The sequence below is a fragment of the Esox lucius genome, chromosome 5 (genome assembly GCF_011004845.1).
Source record: "Esox lucius isolate fEsoLuc1 chromosome 5, fEsoLuc1.pri, whole genome shotgun sequence".
Taxonomy (NCBI): domain Eukaryota; kingdom Metazoa; phylum Chordata; class Actinopteri; order Esociformes; family Esocidae; genus Esox; species Esox lucius.
The window spans coordinates 16,155,026-16,178,486 of record NC_047573.1 but is presented as its reverse complement, the minus strand read 5'-3'; the positions used below and the strand labels follow the sequence as shown (position 1 = coordinate 16,178,486).

The window sequence follows — 23,461 nt, the reverse complement described above, 5'->3', positions numbered from 1 at the left end:
TCACTGTATTTCTTATTTAACTTTTTTTAACCATTCAAGTCGAAAAGAAGCAGCATCTCGTTTACAATGACGCCCTGACAGAAGGAAAGGGAATGGAAATAAATTAACTACAAGTGTAGGACAACCTATTACAGTGCCAGCAGCACCAAAACAACTGCAACCAGTGTGTGTGCGTGCGTGGGGTTTGATGGAGAAACAAAAATGCTTTCATCCCGTTTGTGCCAAGAGATGCTGATGACGACTCTCATGAATGCAGATACTTTTGAAATCTGTATAACAACTGATTCTGTAATAGAACCTAGAGTATGAAGTACAAATTCAATGTATGCAATGAATCGAAAATAATGATAAACACATTCTGGAAATTAAATGTTTATTCAGTCCAGATTCGAGAAAAGAACACAAGGTGGCGACAAAATACTTCATTTGAATAATACACATTAACACAAATGTCCTATTTTTCCAAAGGGTATTATATAATTGGCCCAAACATAAAGCCATTAAATTAGTCTAATAAAACAGGTTACACAGCGGCCAAGACAAGCATGCAAGGTATTATATAACTCATTCCCGTCTTTTGTTGAGTCTTCTGAGTCATACAGTAATTTTCCTCGTCTTCATGGTTCTTTGCTCTGTTGAGAGAAAGGTTTTGATATAATTTCTTTACTTATGAATGCTATGGCACTAGAGAAAATTGTTCCAGTTGGGATATAATTTCCAATATATACTTTTGAACTCATATCCCTGCTCTTGGCTTTCATCTTGTTGATCTGGGACTCAGCGCTGTCAGCCCTCTCTTCTGCCTCCTCCAGGTCATGCTGCACCTTTCTGCACCTAGCCAGGTTCATGTTAGCCTGCTCTTCCTAAGGGATTCAACATCAACATGGTTCACATCATGTTCATATGACAAGCAGCAGTTCTGAGCTGGGTTAGTGTGGACATTGGCCCACCGTGAAATTGTCCTCAAACTCTACACCCACTTATGGAAATGGCATTTGTTTAGGTGATTTGGTGAATCTTACAACTTGCCCGTCTGAGGGCATAGTGAAGCTATCACCAGATTGTTTACACCTGTCAAATCCTCTCAGATCTCCACAAGTGCATTGGGTGTAGGTCTTTGCGGTTTATGCAAGATGAAACATTTACTCACAGCTTCCTCAGCATGCCGTTTGTAGGCCTTTACTTTGAGCTGCAGCTTGTCCACCAGGTCCTGCAGCCTAAGGACATTCTTCCTGTCCTCCTCTGCCTGGAAAATATGAATATTACAGTTTTATGTTTATCTTTTTTTTGCCCTTGTCTTAATTTTTTACCCATGTTGCCCCTGCATCGTGCTTCATCCTCAAGTACTGACTGTGCCTCCTGGGGCCTTGTGCCTTGACCACCCATTTCACACAATCTGGTATTGCCTTTATTTTGCTCTTGCCGCTTCTCCCCCCTTGTCCACCACTTGGCCACCGTAGCGATCCTTTTCGCCCTTCCTGCACTTGCTTGCCAGTTGAAATGAAAGACAAGCCCATTAAAATCAGCTACCTGGTAGGTGAGCTCCTTGACTCTTCGCTCATATTTCCTGACTCCTTTAATGGCTTCAGCTCCTCTCTTTTGTTCAGCCTCCAGTTCTCCTTCCAACTCTCGGATCTGCAACCCAGGGGGTCTAAACATTTGCAACTGAACTAATTCTAAGACAGTTTAATTAATATGCACTTCTCAAAACAACATGACACCATATAGCAATAAGGCACGAGGGGCTGTAGCATATGGCCAGTATACCACGGCTAGGAGCTGTTCATAGGCACCATGCATGCCGGAGTGCCTGGACATAGCTCTTAGCCGTGGTTTATTGGTAATGAGATGCCTTATTGCTATCATGAATTGGTTACCAATGCAATTAGACCAGTAAAAAGTGATGTGACGATACATACACCATTCACATGAATGGGTAAGTGTGTCCAAACCTTTGACTGGTACTGGTCTATAGTCATGTTTTTTGCTGTATGTGGTGTTATTTAATATTTTGTTTATTACTCTGAGTTTTTAGAGCCTAATCATAATAGTCGGCACCTCCTCTGGATATTATCAATGTGAGAGCTCTGTTTTTGCATATCAAAAGACTTTAAATGTTAATAAGAGCTCACCCTGGACTCCAGTTTCTGGAGCTGTTTCTTGCCTCCCTTCATGGCCAGGTTCTCAGATTCATCTAGACGGACCTGCAGGCCCTTAACTGTCACCTCCAGGTTCTTCTTCATCCTCTCCAGGTGAGAGCTGGTGTCCTGCTCCTTCTTCAACTCCTCGGCCATCATGGCTGCCTGCATTTTCAGACAGAAGATCACGACATACAGTATTCAAAGAGGGATGAGTATAACAGTGGTTCAAAGTATACTTGGTAAATCCTCTGGAAGTTACTCACATCTGTGATGGCCTTTTTGGCTTTCTCCTCTGCATTCCTGGCCTCCTGGACAGCATCTTCCATCTCAGCCTGGAGTTGGGTGAGGTCAGCATCCAGTTTCTTCTTGGTGCTCATCAAATTTATATTCTGTAAGGCAAGTTCTTCAGCTTAAGAACATTATCGATTAGGCTTAGCTATAATAATGTAATCTTTCATTTTAAATATTTTGTTGTATGTTGTGCTGTTTGATATTTGTCTATTTCTCTTGTGTATTGTATTTATTTATTTATTCATTTATTTGTGTTTATTATTTATAATTCTTTGTGGTTCTTTGTGTTGCCCTGTCCTCTGCAATTGCATGACTTTAGAAAGGTTGCCATGGAAGATGAGCATTGGTTTGCAAAAAATATTAAACTAACAATAACATAACACTGTAAACACAGTATATGATTTACTTGCAGCTTATTAAGTATACAGGGTCAAGAAACACTAACCTGGGAGTGCAGCAGCCCAACTCTCTCACAGGTGTCTGCCAGCTCCTGCTCTGCCATCTTGCGACTCCTCTCTGCCTGCTCCAGGACCGCCCTCAGCTCTTCCACCTCGGCCTGCATCAGGGTGTTCCTGCGCTCTACCAAGGCAGCCTGTTCCCTTAATTCCTCTTGGCTATGCAGAGCCTCATCCAGGTGCATCTGAGCATCCTGAAAAACCAGGGACAACCATGTCTAAATGTATTAAATGTATTAAATATGTTAACCATATTTACAGTCACGTTGGGACCAATGTCTCGTTTAATTATTGCAAGAAACATAAAAAACACACACACACAGAAAAAAACAACTTTCTGTACTGTTTTGTAAATAATTTATTATAAATGTATTCATCAAAATAAATATTCCCCATTAACTACCCTATGTTTGACCAGCAGTTCCTTAATTCCACCACTTAGCACTTTGTGTGCGCATAATGACTGAGCATAAACTTACTCAAACATTTGAAAAATGGAAGTGCAATGATGCTACATGGAATCCAAGAGTCGCCAAGGTCAAACTATCAGTTTTTTTGTCCCTTTGCATCACTGATGGTCATTATACTTTTCCCAGTTGCATAATGTGGAAGCCTTGGAGGGGTTGAGTTAAGAGCAGAAGCCAGATTTCAATTGGATCTTGTGTTCAATATATGACGGGGTGAATTGAATATTTTACCAGTACACCGTCTTGGAAAACAATCTTCCACTTTTTGTTAAAATGGATCTTAATAAAAGAGAAAGCAACCCTCACCTTAAGTTGTCCCTGGACATTTCTAAGCTGTTTCTGGGCCTCAGCAGACTGCCGGTTAGCGTGGCTCAGCTGAACCTCCATCTCATTAAGGTCTGTCTCCATCTTGCGTTTAAACCTGAGAGCATCGTTTCGGCTCCTGACCTCAGAGTCAAGGCTGTTCTGCAGTGACTCGATCAACCGCTGGCTGCTGCGTTTCAGCTGCTCCATTTCTTCATCCTTTTCTGCAAGCTTCCTGTCCACTTCCCCTTTCACCTGGGCCAGCTCTAGATGCACATGTAGGATTTTGGACTCCTCGTGCTCCAAAGAGGCCTGAGAGATACAAGAATGATGACTGAAGAATACTGACTTTAAAGTGTACATGTAATTGACTGCATAAAGAGAGCAATTTTAAGGTTTCCTATTAAAGCACTGAATAAAGTACTGTATCTTTTCATCTACACTATTGCTAAAACATTACCTCTGCTTCCTCAAGAGATGTCTGGATCTCTGCTTTCTCAGTCTCTATAATCTTCTTGGCCTTCTCCACTTCATGGATGATCTTCCCAGTTTCACCAAGTCTGTCACTCAGGTCTGTGAGTTCCTCTGGTGACCACATAGAAAACAGAAATTTGGTCCACATACGGTATGTCAAAGTTCCATTTGCATGTTAGTCCTTTTTAAATCTAAAGAATCTCAAAGTGCCAATGCTCAGCCATACGTTGCAGGATCTTATTCTCTTTCTTCGTGGTGTCTAGCTGGTCCAGGCACTCCTCATAAGAATTCTTCATTTTGAAGAGTTCAGTGCTCATGGAACGAAATTCTTTCTGTGAACCCTCCAGCTCAGCCTGGCTCTCCTCATACTTGTGCTTCCATTCAGTCAAAATCTGAAGTGAGAAAGGATTTCTCAAGATCTTCTCAAATTATTGGGTTTACATAAAAATTATTTGAGTTCTCTCCAAGTTAATAAAGACCTTATCAAAGTTCCGTTGCCTCTTGTCCATGTTAGTGGCCCAGGCATTATTTTTCTCCTGTTCCATTATGAGGTCCTCCACCTCTCCCTGCAACCTCTGCTTAATCTTCTCCAGAGAGGAACATTTTGCATTCACAGCCTCAATGGTCTCTTCAGCATCCTGAAGACGCTGGGCGAGCTTCTTCCTATTAGACAAGGGAATAGAGAGTAATAGATATGGAAGATTCAGCCAACTCTATTAGATATTAGGACATTGACTGGTTCCGATACTACTTTTTATACCACTATATGCAAATTTAAATGTCTTTGGCATCAGAGATCATTAATACTTGGACTCCTCCAGCTCTTCTGTTCTTTGGATGGCGTCCGTCTCGTATTTAGTTCTCCACTGAGCCACCTCTCCATTGGCCTTAGACATGCTGCGCTGCAGCTCTGCCTTGGCCTCCTGCTCCTCCTCAAACTGCTCTCTCAGAAGGTCACAGTCATGGCGGGCAGATTGGAGGGTGTGGGCTAAGGCATTCTTGGCCTGTACCAAACACATCCAGTATTTAACATTTGTTTGACTTGATGAGAACTGTTGAATCAGTTGTATTACTGTACCTTAACCTCCTCCTCAGCCAGCCTCTTCAGTTCTTCGGCTTGTAAAGTCAAAGCCTGTTTGTTTTTGGTCAGCTGGGATACCAAAGATTCTCTTTCCTCAAGCTGACGAGAAAGCTCACTATTTTCTGTTTGGAATCTTGCTATTTGCACAGTGAAGTCAGTGACTTGCCGCTGATTTTCATCATTTTTGGCTTTTAGCTCACTGAGTTGGTCTTCGAGGCTTCGGCACATTTTTTCCATGTTACACTGCCAGAACAATACCTTTCTTTATAACCCCAAAAGTCCTTAAACATTTTCAAAATATCTTGTCAACTTGTCAACTTACCTTTGATTTGGACAGTGACTCCATGTTGCTAACAAGGTCATCAATCTCCATTTTATATTCTCCCTTCTCCTTCTCTAGCTTCTGCTTGATGCGCTGCAGGTTGTCGATGTGCTCTCCTAGCTCTGCCACAGAATCTGCATGTTTCTTACGCAGTGCATTAGAAGTAGCTTCGTAGTGCAGAGTTGACTCCTCCAGGTCTCGTCTCAGTTTCTGAAACTCTGACTCACGCTTCTTGTTCATCTCAATCTGAGCAGTGGTGGCTCCACCAGCTTCTTCAAGCCTTTCACTGATCTCCTCAAGTTCTCTGGAGATATTTGATCTCTGCTTCTCCACCTTAGCTCTGGCAGCACGTTCTGCCTCAATCTCCTCTTCCAGCTCTTCAATACGGGCCTGAAAGAAACAGAACATACATCAAATACATTGTATGTTTGTCAGGAGTTTCAAAACATATCAACATAATGGCTTAAACATGTTTATTTTTTATACCTGATGTTCCTTCAGTTTCTTCTGACACTGGGCATAAAGGGAGTGCTCCTCTTCAATTTTCCCAACAAGATGACAAATTTCAAAGTCTTTCCTAGAAGTTTAACATTAATTGAAAGTTGTTAAAATCTAGATACAACTTGATAGAAAGCATGCAGCATAGTATTTCAGTTTAATTCCTCTTACTTCTTCAACTTTTCATCAGATTGCTGTTTTTCATTCTCTAGATCCATTATGGATTCTTGGGCAAGTTTTAAATCTCCCTCAAACTTCTTCCTGGATCTCTCAAGGTCCATGGAATGTTTCTTCTCATGTTCAAGGGAGCCCTCTAACTGTAACATGACAAGATTTAAGACTACACCATGGTTTGTACATCATGACACACAGGAAGGCTCATTTTGCACTGGACTTTAAACTCACATCATCTACTTGCTGTTCCAGCTTAGCCTTAGCTTTGGTCAGAGTGTTGACTTTGTCTTCCTCTGCCTGGAGCTCATCCAAGACTTGCTGATGGGCCTCTTGGAGGGCTTTTTTCTCCTTGGATACTTTAACTATGGTTTCATCTAGTGTTGACATCTCTTCAGTCAAGTTTTTCACCTATTCAGACAAACACAGAGAAGAAGATAATAATGTTATACTGATAAAGTATCCTTACTGTAGAATTGATGTTGGGGTAGTCGCTTTAACCTTGTTTTCAGTGGCATGTTTCTCTTTCTCAACTTTAGCCAGGGTGAGCTCTAGATCATCAATGTCCTTCTTCAGCTCAGAGCACTCATCGTCCAGTTTCCTTTTCTTGGCGGTTAGCTCAGCATTGATCTCCTCCTCATCCTCTAGCCTCTCACTCAGCTCTTTAGCTTTGGCCTCAAGCTGGATCTTGCTCCTGACAAGACTTTCACATCTTTCTTCTGCATCTGAAAGGTTTTCACTTTCCTAGAGAAACATTTGCAAAACATGTTTAGACCAAATATTTTGTAGTTCATGAAAATTTGGGTTGCAACTAACTGGTTGCAGTTTTGAAATAAAAGTATTTAGTAGAAAGAATTTCAGAGTAGTTTCTAGTATAAATTACAAGAATTACTATAGATTGCATGAATTACCAACATTTGTGAAACTCTACGACCCTAATCAAAATCAAACAGTTACTTGGATTCCAGACTATATTAAATAATATTTAAATTACATACAGAAGCTACTTGCAGCTGAAGATCGTTTTTCTCCTGCAGAAGAGACACCATTTTCTCCTCCAGTTCCTTCTTTTTGGCTTCGGCCTTGGCCAGGGTCTCCTTACACTTGGCAAACTCTTCCTTCATGGTTGCCATCTCCTTCTCTGTCTCAGCACTCTTTAGAAGGGGTTTGATCTTGAAGTAAAGCTTCATCCATGGCCAGTGTTTCACGTTCATGAAGGAGCGGATGTTGTACTGGACGATGAAGATAGATTCTCTGCATGAGGAGTTCATTATAACGTATGTTTATTAATGACCTTGGTGACAGAAAGGCAATACTGTGACATAATTAATGCTTCAAAGCCAATTTGTCAATTGAACAGTCCTACCTTCTTTCCATCATCTTTTTGAATTCCTTCCTCATTACAAAGCCTCTGCAGACAGCTTGAGTCATTGTAACCAATGCTGCCAGCTTTTCATCTCTCATCTCCTCCAGGGTTCCTAGCAGCCCAGCCTTGAAAAACACCTGAGAGAAGGAGGACATGGTTGTGCCAGAGAAAGTGATTTTAAAGAAATTCTAAGGTTAACATTGTGGTTTGTAATTGTGAACATAGTAAGGCTCCTCCTACCTTGGTGTGCCCAAATTTGTACTGAGTGCGGTCCACATCAATTGACCCCAAGAGTCTTTCTGAAGCTTTCTTGTTGTCAATGAACTGGCCATCTGGGATAATGCTGGCATTCAATACTTTGTATCTGTTTAAATAATTATTGATACATACATTAGCTATGTTATTTGCTAGGATTCAATTAGCATTTTGGCAAACTGGCGTAAATGACTGCATACCGTTGCTTGAAATCCCCATAAAGTATTCTGCTTGGAAAACCTTTTCTGCAGATTCTGATACCTTCTAACACACCATTACACCTCAACTGGTGGATCACCAGAGAATTCTCCATGAAACCTAAGATGTACGAATTGTTAGATGCATTTTATCTGAAGAGAAAGAGTGTTAACTAGTATTCCGTACATATTTTGTATTACCTGGAGTCTTGGTCTCGTTGGGAATTAAGCAGCGCACAAAGTGAGGATGAGTGCATCTGAGGTTTGTCATCAGCTTGCCCAAGTTCTCCTTTGGGATGAAAGTAATATGTTTCAGCAAAACGTTTGAGTCTCAACATCTTAATAGTATTGATTAGTGATTGATGAATCCCCTACCCTAAAAAGGGCAGACACGGTTTGAAAGGATCCACCTTTCTTCTTTGCCCCTTTTTTGCTAAGATCTGTCAAAGAAACAAGCATAGGTTGGATAGGATGTGTGATGTCTGCAACACTGAATATGTTATACTTAGAAGAATTATATCGTGCATAGATCCCATACCATCGGCTTGTGTAAAGCTTGCATACAGGAGAGCCAGCAGTTTAACTGCTGACTTCTGATATAGCTGTACCACAGATTCATTCAGAGGGTCCTTATTCTTGTCCAGCCAGCCACAGATGTTGTAGTCCACAGTTCCAGCATAGTGCACCAGAGAGAAGTGAGCATCAGCCTTGCCTTTGGCAGGTTTGGGTTTCTGAAAGCAGACTGTCTTTCCCAGATGCTGGTCATACAACTTGCTCTTGAAGGTGGTGTCTGAAGCCTTGGGGAACATGCATTCCTCTTCGAGGATGGAGAAGATGCCCATTGGCTTTTGAGGAGAGATGTTATTAAAAGGTTGATTAGAGTAAACATTTGTTTGTATTTTTCCAATAGAGGTTGCCTCAACTTACCTTCTCAATGAGCTCAATGCAGGCAGCCAAGTCCATTCCAAAGTCTATGAACTCCCATTCAATTCCTTCTTTCTTGTACTCTTCTTGTTCCAACACAAACATGTGGTGGTTGAAAAACTGTTGCAGTTTCTCATTGGTGAAGTTGATACACAGCTGCTCCAGGCTGTTGTACTGTAGAAAGTATTTGACGTATTTCACATTGAAGACATTGTTATTTCAGTAACTGTATCATCAAATTAAGTTCAGCACAGAGGACATTCAATACTTACATCAAATATCTCAAACCCAGCAATGTCCAGGACACCAATAAAGAACTGTCTTGGCTGCTTGGTGTCCAACATCTGGTTGATTCGGATAACCATCCACAAGAACATCTTCTCATAGATGGATTTTGCCAAGGCCATAACTGAGTTATGGACCTAACAGTAGGACAACAATGCAACTTAATTGTAATGATCACCGCAGACTTATTGATATGTATTTATTTAAAATTGTAAATATAAATTTTGTGTTTCACCTGTTGGACTGTCTGCCCCTTGGTTACATACTCATTTCCGACCTTAACTCTCGGGTAGCAGATAGCTTTTATCAGGTCGGCAGAGTTCAAGCCCAGGAGGTAAGCAACTTTGTCAGCCACTAAAACAATAATGGCATCAGATAAAGAATTTCAACAACTCTGTCCCAAGGTAAAATCTATGACATGGAGGCTGTTATTTTTATTTGAAATGAAGCCATTTTTACCCTCTGTGCCATCTGGCTCTGCTTGCTCTTCTCTCTGCTTCTGCTTGAACTTCATGTTTCCATGATGCATCACAGCACCGGTCAGCTTGAAGATGCCCATCTTCTCATCCAGCGTGAAGCCCAGGATGTCAATAGCAGTCTAATGACCAAATAAATAAAGTTAATAGACGCAATATTAAAACAGCATTAATCAAAAGTTATAAGCACCATTCCACCACTGCATTGTGGTGAGTGTGCAAAAAGATTTTGTTAGGTTATTGACCAAATCAAAAATGCCTACATCGGTAGCGACCAATTCATCTTTGTCGATGATGCTGGTCACAGTGATCTGCCCCTGACTGATCATAGGGAAATCATATGGGTTGGTTGTGATGAGCAGCATCTCTGTGGATAGTAGAAGGATAGTTTGTGAAGAATGTCATCTCTACACTCAGCTTCAATGTAATCAGTGGATCACTGATGGTATCATTATTCATCTGATCGTTACCAATCAGCTCTGGCTTGTGATTAGTCATGATTTGATAGAAGATGTGATAACTTCTCTCATCAGCAAGCTGGAATGTCACTCTAGACTTTTCCAGCAGGTCTGGGGGAAGAGTGAAGACTGTCAAGGACATACATTACCTCTAGTCTAGATCATACACAGGAAACAACATAGACTCACAGGTCTCAATATCAGCTGAGGCAAGCTTTCCAGTGGTTCCAAAATGAATCCTGATGAATTTACCCTGTTTGAGAAAGAACACTTGATGATTGCTGGTTTGAACTATAACACATCATCATCATTATTTTAAATATAACTGTAAGATGCTTAACTTACAAATCGAGAGGAGTTGTCATTCCTTACGGTTTTGGCATTACCATATGCTTCTAACAGGGGGTTGGCTGCAATGATTTGATCCTCCAGGGAACCCTATATTATATATATAGTGATCAGTCAATATTTTGCCAATGACTACTATTTTGGCATTTTCTTGCATCAGATGGGTATTATACATGGTTATGGTTGTTGTTGGCTAGTAGCAGCCAGGTATCATAGTGCCACTCACATGCATTTTGACACTAGTAGATTCTTTCTTCCCAGACACTGCAATTGTTGCAAAGTACTGGATGACACGTTTAGTGTTCACAGTCTTTCCTGCACCAGATTCTCCGCTGATTTCAGATAAATATGTCAGATTGGGAAAAGAGCAAGATGACTTCAGTACAGATGATTACAGTAAAGAGTTCCTTTTTGGTAAAGAGTCAGGCTTAGTCTGTTATAAAACAGTTTAATCGTGTTGAATGCTTCTTACGTGATGAGGACAGACTGGTTCTCTCTGTCTGTGAATATGGAGGGGGAAAAAATCTAGTTTAATCATTGCAAAGAATAAATTAATACGTTGAAATAACATGAAAAAAAAGAGGTTTCAATTACAACCAAATATCAACCTTACCTGTGAGCATGAACTGATAGGCGTTGTCAGAGACAGAGAAGATGTGAGGCGGAGCTTCCATGCGTTTCTTTCCTCTATAGGCCACTACCACCTCCTGGTTGTAGACTGGTAACTTCTTATAGGGGTTCACAGTGACACAGAACAACCCAGAGTAGGTCTGGAACACAGTATGATGTGCCTCTTATGTAACCTGTGACCTTTGGCTTATCTCATTGATGTTGTACTGAAGTGAATGTATTCTTAATTGTATACAGTATGAGAAGTCTGCACTCACGTAGATCATCCATGCTGCGTAACGTTCTTTGAGGTTATACAGCACAGTGGCTTCATTCAGATGAGTCATCATGGCCATGTCTTCAATCTTATCAAATTTTGGAGGATTCATTGGATACACGTCATCTTCTGTCACTGTTACAACCTTAGAAAGTTGGTTAGGAAAGTTAGACCAATATGTAGCACCACAGGTAATTCATAGTATACAGCTCATAGTATACAGGGTTAAAATTTAGAGACCTATGCAAATTGAAAGCTTCTGTTCCTCACTCAAAACTTTCCTTTTCAACTTTTTTGGAAAGGAAAGAAAAAGGTGCAGGGGTCTCTTCCTTTTTTCCGGAGCTGTATGTTCATTATTATTTGAATAATTTAGCAATACAGTCTGTTGTGTAGTCAGACACATACTTGTCCTCCAGTCATCTTCACGGTGATTTTGGTACCATCTCTCTTCAGGATGTTGCCTTTGAGGTACATCTGTTTGCTGTCGGTCAAATAACATGCTGTCTTAGAATCAAAATGACTGTTCTGAGCGGCAATCCTTTCTCTCTCCGGTTTCCGGAGGTATGTGGCCGCCTCCCCGAAAATGGCCATCTCTGCATCTGTACTCATGGCTTGGCTTTTACTGGCAAGAGAAAGCAGGGTGTCAGAATGGGTACAGAAAAGTAACTTTCTATGATGGAGAGATCCAGTTCAAGGAATCTCATAACAAAAAATGAGAAAGGACTTTAAGATTATGTTTCTCTAACCTTACCCAAATACACGTTGAAACAGAAAAAAAGTTAGCTGTTTTGTTTTTCTGAACTGAGAATAAAAATGGTTAAAAAAAAAACTGTTGAATTAGTTTTTTATGTTTTTACAAAAAAATCGAACCAGACCCTAACACACAAACCTATGTAGCAGAGTCCCTAATATTACTCAACAGTGTCTTCACTCAGCCATATCCCTCCGTTACTGCAAGAACTCCCTGGAGCGACTTTTATTCAGTTGATTTGGTCCGGCCCTTAAATCCCGCAACAGCGGGACGACACCCCCCCCCCTCATGGGGCTTAAAGTATTCTTGGTCTGAGTGTCATGGTGGCCAGACAATGGTTTTCAGAGGCAGAGTCTGTTTATGTCATTAACCAGTCAGTTTGCATTTGGGCTGAAAGAGCCAAGGTCCTTTTTGGAGATCTAATTAAAGCTCTGGTGTAATCGCGCAGTATGTAAGACATGCAGGGAGGGTTGACTAGTATACTCTCAGGCTTATGACTTATATGTCAGGCTTAAGCCCCAATCTGTTTTTTTAAGACAATTGAAATTCCAAAGTTATGATGGTGACTTTTGAAACACTGATTGCCTTTATAACTGGACCATAGGAAAACAAGACAAAAAACAGAGGTGGGGTGGGCACCCCCCCCCCCCCCCCCCCAAATGTCAATCACAGTGGCCTAAACAGATAGTGTAGTTCTAAAGGACCCACACAGATAACGATTTAGAGCAGTTATAGGAAACGTATCCATGCCTTTCTGAACACGATGGAATGACTTTCTATTACGGAGCCTAATCACGGGTAATCCTGAGATAGCTAGCCGGCTTTAGGCCTGACGGCATGTGTGTGAGTGCGTGTTCAGTGAGGGACGGTGACATTGGAGCGGAGGACTATTTTGGCTTTCTTGGGGTAGCCCATTTTGGAAATGTTGCCATACATTCTCCGGAGGCTCTCGTCTGATCTCTGAAAATACCAGTCTCTCAACTTAAACTAAATCTACACGCACACGGCAACCCCCGCCAGGTCTAGGTCAAGCCATTAAAACACACAATAATTGGCTATGGGAATCTTTAGGAAGATGGCGTTACACCTGTTATATCATTGCCTTGTTTGGCAAGATCATTTCAACAAATAAAATTACATAGAAATAATACAGTGAAAAGGAGGCCTCAGTAGAACTGTGAAGTGTCTATGCAGTGCGAATGTACATGTTAAGTCAAAAAAAGAGTGAATGGAAATATGCACCATATTATTCAAAGAACAGCCCAGAATCAGTTACGCATTAGCTTAATGTATTGTATTGTACTGAAGGTCCAAGGTTGTGCGACATACACAAACCCAGATACCCAGACTGACAGGCATGCAGACAGACAGACAAAAAGGCAGACAGGCAGGCATACAGACAGACAGACAAAAAGGCAGACAGGCAGGCATGCAGACAGACAGACAAAAAGGCAGACAGGCAGGCATACAGACAGACAGATAAAAAGGCAGACAGGCAGGCATACAGACAGACAGACAAAAAGGCAGACAGGCAGGCATGCAGACAGACAGACAAAAAGGCAGACAGGCAGGCATACAGACAGACAGACAAAAAGGCAGACAGGCAGGCATGCAGACAGACAGACAAAAAGGCAGACAGGCAGGCATGCAGACAGACATCCTTTGTTTCAACTCATTTGTCTGTCTGTCTGCCTTTTTGTCTGTCTGTATGGTACGTAAGAAGTGCCCATCAAGCCCATCAAGCCAATCCAACCTGTTGGTGTTGCTTCAAGAAGCATATGGTGAAATATCTTCAGATTACCTCATTAAACGGACAACTAGAATGCCAAACATCTGTAATTGCTGAAGACTGAGGATTCTTTGACGAAAGCAAAGTTTAAAGGACACAATTATTAGTTCAATTAAAAATCATTATTTCTAACCATGTCAATGACTTTATTTCCTATTATTTCTGCTATATTTCCTATTCAAACTAATTTAATGTATGCCTTCCTGGAAAACAAGGACATTTCTAAGTGACCACAAACTTTTTAACGGTTGTGCAGATTATCGGCCCATCTTAATCAAGTAACAGAACATAAATCATCAGAAAGGTTTGTATTTTAGCAAGATGTTTTTTATTTTATTTGTGCTTAGTGTTTCCCTCAGTGGATAAAACAGAAAGGCCATATACACCATGCCAGTCTTTTAGAGCTTTGCGACAATGTCCAGAAGTGGGGATAAGAAATTAGAGGGTCCAGGCAAAATCCATGTGAGTAGAACTCTAATTCTTCTCTCAACACAATGACAAGGCCAACTTTAATGTCTTCAGCATGTTAACAGACAGATCACTTTCTGAACCTTGTTACTGAATTAATTAATTTTGATTGATTGTGCCTTGGTCTTCTCCAGGGTGGCACACTGGGGGTTTTAATGGCCTCCTCAGCATCCTGGAGATGTTGGGCAAACTCCTTTAGGACATTGAATGTACTTTATTCAATTGTTTTACTTGGCTTCAGAAAGTGATCTGTCTGTTAACATGCTGAAGACATTAAAGTTGGCCTTGTCATTGTGTTGAGAGAAGAATTAGAGTTCTACTCACATGGATTTTGCCTGGACCCTCTAATTTCTTATCCCCACTTCTGGACATTGTCGCAAAGCTCTAAAAGACTGGCATGGTGTATATGGCCTTTCTGTTTTATCCACTGAGGGAAACACTAAGCACAAATAAAATAAAAAACATCTTGCTAAAATACAAACCTTTCTGATGATTTATGTTCTGTTACTTGATTAAGATGGGCCGATAATCTGCACAACCGTTAAAAAGTTTGTTGTCACTTAGAAATGTCCTTGTTTTCCAGGAAGGCATACATTAAATTAGTTTGAATAGGAAATATAGCAGAAATAATAGGAAATAAAGTCATTGACATGGTTAGAAATAATGATTTTTAATTGAACTAATAATTGTGTCCTTTAAACTTTGCTTTCGTCAAAGAATCCTCCGTTTTCAGCAATTACAGATGTTTGGCATTCTAGTTGTCCGTTTATTGAGGTAATCCGAAGATATTTCACCATATGCTTCTTGAAGCAACACCAACAGGTTGGATTGGCTTGATGGGCACTTCTTACGTACCATACGTTCAAGCTGCTCCCACAACAGCTCAATAGGGTTGAGATCTGGTGACTGTGCTGGTCACTCCATTATAGACAGAATACCAGCTGACTGCTTCTTTTCTAAATTGTTTGTGCATAGTTTGGAGTTGTGCTTTGGGTCATTGTCCTGTTGTAGGAGGAAACTGGCTCCAAAAAAGCGCCGTCCATAGGGTATGGCATGGTGTTGCAAAATGGAATGATAGCCTTCCTTCTTCAACCCTAACCCTAACCCTAATCCTAACCCTAACCCTTTTACCCTGTACAAATCTCCCACTTCATAATCACCAAATCACCCACAGACACTCATATTGCCTCCATCATGCTTGACAGATGGTGCCAAGCTCTCCTCCAGCATCTTTTCATTTGTGTCTCACAAATGTTCTTCTTTGTGGTCTGAACACCACAAACACTTTTTCCCAATCTTCCTCTTTCTAGTGTCTGTGTTCTTTTGCCCATCTTAATCTTTTCATTTTTTTTGCTTTTTCATGACAACTCTGGCTAGAAAACCAACATCCTAGAGTCGCCTCTTCACTGTTGATGTTGAGACTGGTGTTTCGTAGGTACTATTTGATGAAGCTGCCAGTTGAGGACCTGTGAGGTATCTGTTTCTAAAACTAGATATTCCAATGTATTTGTTCTTCCACTCCACTTTCTATTATAGGTAGAGCCAGTTTGCGCTGTACTATACAGCATTGTACAAGATCTTCAGTTTCTTGGCAAATTCTCGCATGGAATAGCCTTTCTCAGAAAAACAATAGACAGGCGACTTTCAAAAGAAAGTTATTTGTTTCTGACCATTTTGAGTCGGTAATCGAATCCAAAATTGCTGATGCTCCTGTTACTCAACTGTTACTCAACTGTTACTCAGTTTTCAGCAGTGCTAATATAATTGCAAAAGGGTTTTCTAATGATCAACTAGCCTTTTAGAATTATAAACTTGGATTAGCAAACACAATGTGTCAATGGAACACAGGACTGATGGTTGTTGATAATGGGCCTTGAACGACTATGTAGATATTCCATTATAAATCTGCCATTTCCAGCTACAGTAGTCATTCACAACATTAACAATGTCTACACTCTATTTCTGTTCAATTTGATGTTATTTTAATGGACAAGAACAATTGCTTTTCTTTTGAAAACAAGGATATTTCCGAGTGACCCCAAACTTTTGAACAGTAGTGTATCTACATTTGTAGAAATAATCATGAGAGCATGCTGTATAGAAATAAATAATGAACTAAAATACACTGAAGTGATAATACTGGTAAGCATGAACTGATTCGTGTTGTGGAGAGAAGATGTGGGCTTTGAGCTTCCATGCGTTTCTTCCCTCTAAATGCCACAACCTCCTCCTGGTTGTAGATTTCAGTGGTAACGTATAAGGGTTCACAGTGACACAGAACAGCCAGGAAGTCTGGAACACTGGGTGACTGTAATATCAGGGGAAGCAGAGTAAAGGGTGAGCTTTGGAAACAAGGATCAAAATCTCAGAGAACAAATTACTTGCAATGCAATGAGACTCACATTGATCATCCATAATGTTTACCTCTCTCTGAGGTTATACAGCACAGAGGATTCATTGAGGTGGGTCATCATGGCCAAGTGTCTTATGAGACTTAGGAGTTGTTAAATTGCACATTATCAAACACAAGGTGTTTAGTTGCACGTAAGAACACACAACCCTGAGCTGAAAGTCAAAGCACATAGTTTATTAGGAAAGAGCACAACGGATCTGTAACATCAAGCATACACAAATACAGACAAGAAACACATGACACAGCCGAGTATATAAACTATGTTTAATCATTCTACACACGCCAATTAATTTCCTGAATCAGTACACAGAGAGGGTCAGGTGATCACTTGTGACCTAAAATAAGAACTGTTACAAGGTGATATTGTCTCTTATCCGGAACTTTTATTTTCTCAAACAACCCTGAGGCCAGTAGACTGTCATCTGCCCATTTCACTGAAGATCGGTCATATATACTACACTATATCAACTTCACAGTCCAGCTGATCATTATCAATGTATACATGTCTATGGTTCTCCTCTAATTATACATTAGCATTTACATTTCATGTGTACAGTCCATTCATGGGTGATGTCATAGAAACTTCCTATCTTGAGAAGTTCAAAATGGGATCTAACAATTGGGAACATTTCATCATGCTTTACTGTTACAATCCCCATAAAAGAAAACACATCTGTAAATACTGTATCATATCTCAACTGTTAATATAGTATTTGGTACTGTCGATCACAAGTAACTCACTGATCCTGCATCAGCCTTAAGGTTTGCTTGGCTTTGTTTTGGAGAGTGCCTATGATGCGCAGCTCTTTAAGCTGAGGACATATAAACAGCTGTCTTCGCATAATAGTCTGTTCGGGGCTGCTATCCTCTCCCTGTCAGACTTGCAGAGGTATGTTGATCTTTTGATCTGAACACAGCCATCTCAGTATCTGAGCTCATTTTTACAATGCACCCTAGAGGGGAGCCAGGAGACAGGTATGGAAGTTGAAAAACACATACCAGGTGTTTGTCAATTGAACAGAAGAATTACAATGTATATTAGGGATGTAACTCCATGTCATGATAGAATGAATGAATAATTAACCTGTGTAAAACAAAAGTCAGATCATAATAACTTATTTTAATTGAAATACAATTTACATTAGAAAAAGCATCTATTACACCAACTTCAGAAACAGAGGAACTTACCAATAGAAGCTCCATTTGAAAATGTAGATATCTATTCCCCTCCTCCATTTATAAGCCACATTTTGTTTGAAGTGTAGACAGAACAAACACCTGTATCAAATCCCTTCAAGAATGTGCGGTTTAAAGGAGATTGAGATTAGTACGTGAAATAAAGGACATTTTAAATCACTGAACATTTGGCATAAATGTGCAGGAAGCTGCAGCACCTCAGGGATGATTTTAGGACAGACTCAGAGTGACCCATGCCTGGATATATCCTTGGCCAGAAGCCTTTGACATTAGGCCCTACAAAGTATTATCGTTGCCTGGTTGTTAACTGGCTGTATGCAGAGAAACAGAATACAATACTTTCCTAAGAATCACATAGATGATTCATCAATGGTATCAATGAGGGCTCCAAAAGGCTGACAACTCAGATCCATCTGTGTCTTATGATTGATGCGATTGGCCTTATAAATAAAAGCGTAGCTGGTTATTCCATTAGTAGACACTGCCACAGCAGACATTCCTTTAGGCTCTTCACAGAAGCCTCAAAGATTAGTGGATGGGGTGTAGCTAAAATGTGCTTCCCCAGGACTGTTATCTCACCATGAATCAGCTTTGAGGACAAAAGGACAATGTCCCAGATGTCTGCTGTATTTTGCTGTGCTGTACTTAACAGTATGCAAGTCCGCATTGCATGTAAAACCAAGAATGTTAGCAGAACATGAAATAATTCATTACAAGTGTTTATTTAAGTTTTGAAACTGAAATGTACTTAGTGACATTAGTTAGTGAAACATTTACGCATTTTTGATTATAGCAAACCAGAGAATAATATGTACAATTACAGTAAATACAGTAAATAACTTAGCAGAGGCTCCTATCCAGAGAAACTTACAAGTGATGAGTTCATACATTTTAATACTTCTTTGTGCTGGCCTAATACAAAAATCAAACCCACCCAACTCTGGCATTATAAGTGCCATATTCTAACTGAGCTTCACGGGACACAATGTAGCCTACAAGTACAAAGCAGAGCTCATGTTTCTCTTTATCAGACCTAAGTACCTAAGAATTTCTATATTGTTAGACAGCCAACAAGCAATGAACTAAAGACCAAACAGCAGTCAGATTAGGTTGAGAGAGATGATACTGATCAGATGAGCAGAATTAAAAACCAGCATGCTATGAACCCAAGAGCTAACATTGCCACATATCCTGACAATGTTATTTTGGCATTACTTACTTAAATCAGGGTAGTAATGTGATGAACTGAGCATCTTGGAAGACATTACTGGAAGGCAGGCAGTAAAGGTAAGAGTACGGATTGGGGATGCACGTCACTGCAGTAGGTCAATCCCTCTTCTTCTGCCACTGTTTCCTTTGCCAGTGGCCGGGTCAGTGAGAGCAATTTCAGAAACACTCCCTCTGAGAGTCATTGTTTCTGATAGGTCTTCAAGCATGTAATTAATACACTTAAATAGGCCAGACTAAATCAAGTAATCATGGCTATTCAGAAGGCCTGATAAAAGAGACTTATTGATTGCAATGGTGTGACCTTATTTTATGCTTGTTTGCAAGTTATTTATGCAACAGGTGTTAAAGTCTCTATAGGCTTATGAATAAATGTCAAGTTAATGTGGTCTAAACAAAGCACTACTAAGTAGGGCAGTTCAAGAGGATCAAAATGAATGCTGAGTGCCAACTGACTAAACAACAAACCACTTTCATCAAAAATAATTTTTGTAGATTAGTCAGTCACAATTTCTCATGATACATTGAGGTTTTGATCCTCTCAAACGACCAATATTATCTGATGTTCATCAATAAACTGCCAATGGTATGAAAGTGCAACCGCTGAATTTTTGTTTATGGCCATTAACAGTTAATTTATTTTACCATGGATACACCACTTAATATTATTGGAAATAGTGTAAAAAGTCATGTTCTTTGGACATTTGGGGAAATTATTTAGTTTGCAAATTCATTAGTTGGTGGTTTAGGGTTAGGGAGGTTAGGACTCAGTTAAGGTGTTTGGAATCATGGGAATTACAGTGAGAGTGAAAACCCCTGGAAGATAATAGCCTTTAATATAGCAATTTAAAAGGTTAGAGACCAGGTTTTGCATCCTTGCCACTACTGTTCATTACAATAATAAAATGCAAAAAATGCCTTGGTGAATATGTCCAGATAAAACAGCTGTTCAATATTATAAGACGGGGGTTCCACTTTTTATCCATTCATTCATTCATCTTCTTCCGCTTCATCCGGGGCCGGGTCGCGGGGGCAGCAGTCTAAGCAGAGATGCCCAGACTTCCCTCTCCCCAGACACTTCCTTCAGCTCTTCCGGGGGTACACCGAGGCATTCCCAGTCCAGCCGGGAGACATAGGCCAGCCAGGAAGGCGTTCTGGAGGCATCCGAAACAGATGCCCAAGCCACCTCAGCTGACCCCTCTCGATGTAGAGGAGCAGCGGCTCTACTCTGAGATCCTCCCGGGTGACCGAGCTTCTCACCCTATCTCTAAGGGATCGCCCAGCCACCCTGCGGAGAAAGCTCATTTCGGCCGCCTGTATCCGGGATCTTGTCCTTTCGGTCATGACCCAAAGCTCATGACCATAGGTGAGAGTAGGAACGTAGATTGACTGGTAAATCGAGAGCTTCGCCTTGCGGCTCAGCTCTTTCTTCACCACGACAGACCGATACATCGACTGCATTACTGCAGAAGCTGCACCGATCCGTCTGTCAATCTCCCGTTCCATCCTTCCCTCACTCGTGAACAAGACCCCTAGATACTTAAACTCCTCCACTTGAGGCAGGCACTCTCCACCAACCTGAAGTGGGCAAGCCACCCTTTTCCAACTGAGGACCATGGCCTCGGATTTGGAGGTACTGATTCTCATCCCCACCGCTTCACACTCGGCTGCAAACCGTCCCAGCACCTGCTGAAGGTCCTGGTTTGAAGGGGCCAACACGACAACATCATCCGCAAAGAGCAAAGACGAAATCGTGTGGTCCCCAAACCTGACACCCTCCGACCCCTGGCTGCGCCTAGAAATTCTGTCCATAAAAATGATGAACAGAACCGGCGACAAAGGGCAGCCCTGCCGGAGTCCAACATGCACTGGGAACAAGTCTGACTTACTGCCGGCAATGTGGACCAAGCTCCTGCTTCAGTCGTACAAGGACCTGACAGCCCTTAGCAAAGGACCCAGGACCCCATATTCCCGAAGCACTCTCCACAGGATGCCGCGAGGGACACAGTCGAATGCCTTCTCCAAATCCACAAAACACATGTGGATTGGTTGGGCAAACTCCCATGAACCCTCCAACACCCCGTAGAGGGTATAGAGCTGGTCCAGTGTTCCACGGCCCGGACGAAAACCACACTGTTCCTCCTGAATCCGAGGTTCTACTATCGGCCGTATTCTCCTCTCCAGAACCCTGGCATAGACTTTCCCGGGGAGGCTGAGAAGTGTGATCCCCCTATAGTTGGAACACACCCTCCGGTCCCCCTTCTTAAAAAGAGGCACCACCACCCCGGTCTGCCATCCCAAAGGCACTGTCCCCGACCTCCACGCGATGTTGCACAGGCGTGTCAACCAAGACAGCCCCACAACATCCAGAGACTTGAGGTACTCAGGGCGGATCTCATCCACCCCCGGTGCCTTGCCACCGAGGAGTTTCTTGACCACCTCAGTGACTTCAGCCCGGGTGATGGACGAGTCCACCTCTGAGCCCTCATCCTCTGCTTCCTCAATGGAAAAGAATTATAATTTCCATCTCTTACCTCATTTTTCTGTTATACAGCTAACTACATTTGTACGGCCTTACCTAAACATGGAATTGCCTCAATGGCATTGCATGATCATGATGGCACATTCATCATAATGCTACAGATTATCAGAAGAAACAAGATGAGAATATGTAGACAGTTTATTGTCCAGCTCGTCCTTCTCTAGACCCCTGATTGGCCATTTTATCTTCCTCTTGGGTATGACATCATACTGTATTGTCTGTTTGAGATATGTTCTGTTTGAGATATGTTCTGTTTGAGCTACTTGAAATGCTTCTTGACTCAGACATTTATTGTGTAATGAGTAAGTACTACCCTCTAGTGTCAATGCTGTAGAAACACAGGGGGTTATGACTATTTTGTTCCCTTTTGTGTTCTGCCTTATGACACTAATGGTTACGAGAGTGAAATGTAAATAATTTGATTATTTACTTCATCACTGACCATGGAGATTCTTAACTATCTCCATTCTACAATAGATCTGGTAAAGCCAAGGAGCTACTTCAGAGTTACTTCGGGTTAAATGGGAATCGTTTTTACAGATTTTATTGGTTACCGTATATTCCTGTAATTGTTTTTGGTGACATTGCGTACTAACATTTATAGTTCCACGGATTTCGGATTTCGTGACGATTACCTTAGCAACCTGCATGACAACCTGAACCGTCGACGGTATGCTGGGCGGGTATGTTTCCCTTCATTCTCTGACCAGTCACATTGATTCATTTCTATCCCTTTCTCTAATGTATTTGCGGTTGCTAGTTTGAGGTTCACTGTAGGCTGATACAAGTTGCTAGCCCTGGTGCGCAGTCGCAGCGCAAATAGGATGTTCGTCAACCACTGCCTTACCACAGCAATAGATGTAAAGCATAGATGGGTCTGCTACTTCTTTCTGATGCGATCTGACGTCCCAATAGAACCGCCATATTACCTGGGACAAGTTCAGGATAGTCAAGCAACTTAACAGTAGTCATGGTGGTGCTTTGTGCAGCAGCAGATTTGAATAGCTTTTTATGCATACGTTATATTGTAGAAAAGCCACATAATGACATGCTTAATGTCTGTTTTTTTATTTGTATTAATTGTCTCAGCTATATTTGCTACAGTAAATTATGAATCAATGTTGCAGACCGCATGAGCAATAACAGTAGACTGCAAAGTTGAGTAGCTTTTGTTCACAAGAAGCCTATAGGTACTCCTATTTCTGCCCTCCAATTAATATGCTACAGTTAATTTACAAAATTCAGTTGGCTAGCTAGCTCCGTAACTAAAATAGTAATTTGTATAATGAAATGATAATATTTGTATTACTATACAATACATACATACATTATAAAAGTAAAATCACAGTTAACCTATCATAGGAAATAAATACAAATGTTCACTGTATTTAAAGTACTATTCTATACCTTCATACAATAGATACCATTGCCATTTTGTACTCTTAGATTAATAAATTACTCTATATTCTGAAAATTACAGTTATTGTATGAATTATACTATGCATGACAGTGGTTATTTATATAATATTAAGGAAATATAACTTGCCACTAAAATGCCACTTCTACCAAGGGTTTCTATTGTAGCTGGTTTAGAACAGGCCTTAGGTAAGATGGCTGCCAAATTTCTCGATTCTGATACATAGGGAATCGATGACACAAGCCTGTTTAGTGTTCTA

The 23,461-nt window shown here is 41.0% G+C and overlaps 1 protein-coding gene across 1 annotated transcript; it reads right to left on the bottom strand.

The window, feature by feature from the left end:
• Positions 1 to 413: 413 nt before the first annotated feature.
• LOC105023009 (myosin heavy chain, fast skeletal muscle) lies at positions 414 to 12,007 on the bottom strand. Its single transcript, XM_029119963.2, has 39 exons — positions 11,804 to 12,007; positions 11,400 to 11,543; positions 11,126 to 11,282; positions 10,985 to 11,012; positions 10,753 to 10,844; positions 10,686 to 10,705; positions 10,510 to 10,602; positions 10,354 to 10,417; positions 10,177 to 10,275; positions 9,970 to 10,073; positions 9,690 to 9,828; positions 9,466 to 9,584; positions 9,218 to 9,367; positions 8,949 to 9,119; positions 8,560 to 8,866; positions 8,397 to 8,461; positions 8,223 to 8,310; positions 8,025 to 8,142; positions 7,810 to 7,933; positions 7,570 to 7,706; positions 7,202 to 7,457; positions 6,705 to 6,947; positions 6,438 to 6,614; positions 6,204 to 6,349; positions 6,021 to 6,111; positions 5,535 to 5,924; positions 5,210 to 5,455; positions 4,939 to 5,135; positions 4,611 to 4,794; positions 4,358 to 4,523; positions 4,118 to 4,242; positions 3,661 to 3,969; positions 2,878 to 3,081; positions 2,405 to 2,530; positions 2,133 to 2,303; positions 1,531 to 1,635; positions 1,151 to 1,246; positions 729 to 863; positions 414 to 632 (listed from the first exon to the last, which is right to left on the bottom strand). Exons 1-39 carry the CDS (start codon positions 12,005 to 12,007, stop codon positions 618 to 620), a joined length of 5,805 nt encoding a protein of 1,934 aa, XP_028975796.2. The 3' UTR covers positions 414 to 617.
• Between the last annotated feature and the right edge of the window lie 11,454 nt (positions 12,008 to 23,461).

Excerpts from the sequence above, each read along its gene's own strand:
- LOC105023009 (XM_029119963.2), bottom strand. The coding sequence starts at position 12,007 with ATGAGTACAGATGCAGAGATGGCCATTTTCGGGGAGGCGGCCACATAC. Across the intron at positions 6,615-6,704 it reads AACATGCCACTGAAAACAAG|GTGAAAAACTTGACTGAAGA; the intron begins GTTAAAGCGACT and ends TTGTCTGAATAG. Across the intron at positions 4,243-4,357 it reads AGAGAATAAGATCCTGCAAC|AGGAACTCACAGACCTGAGT; the intron begins GTATGGCTGAGC and ends TGTGGTCACCAG.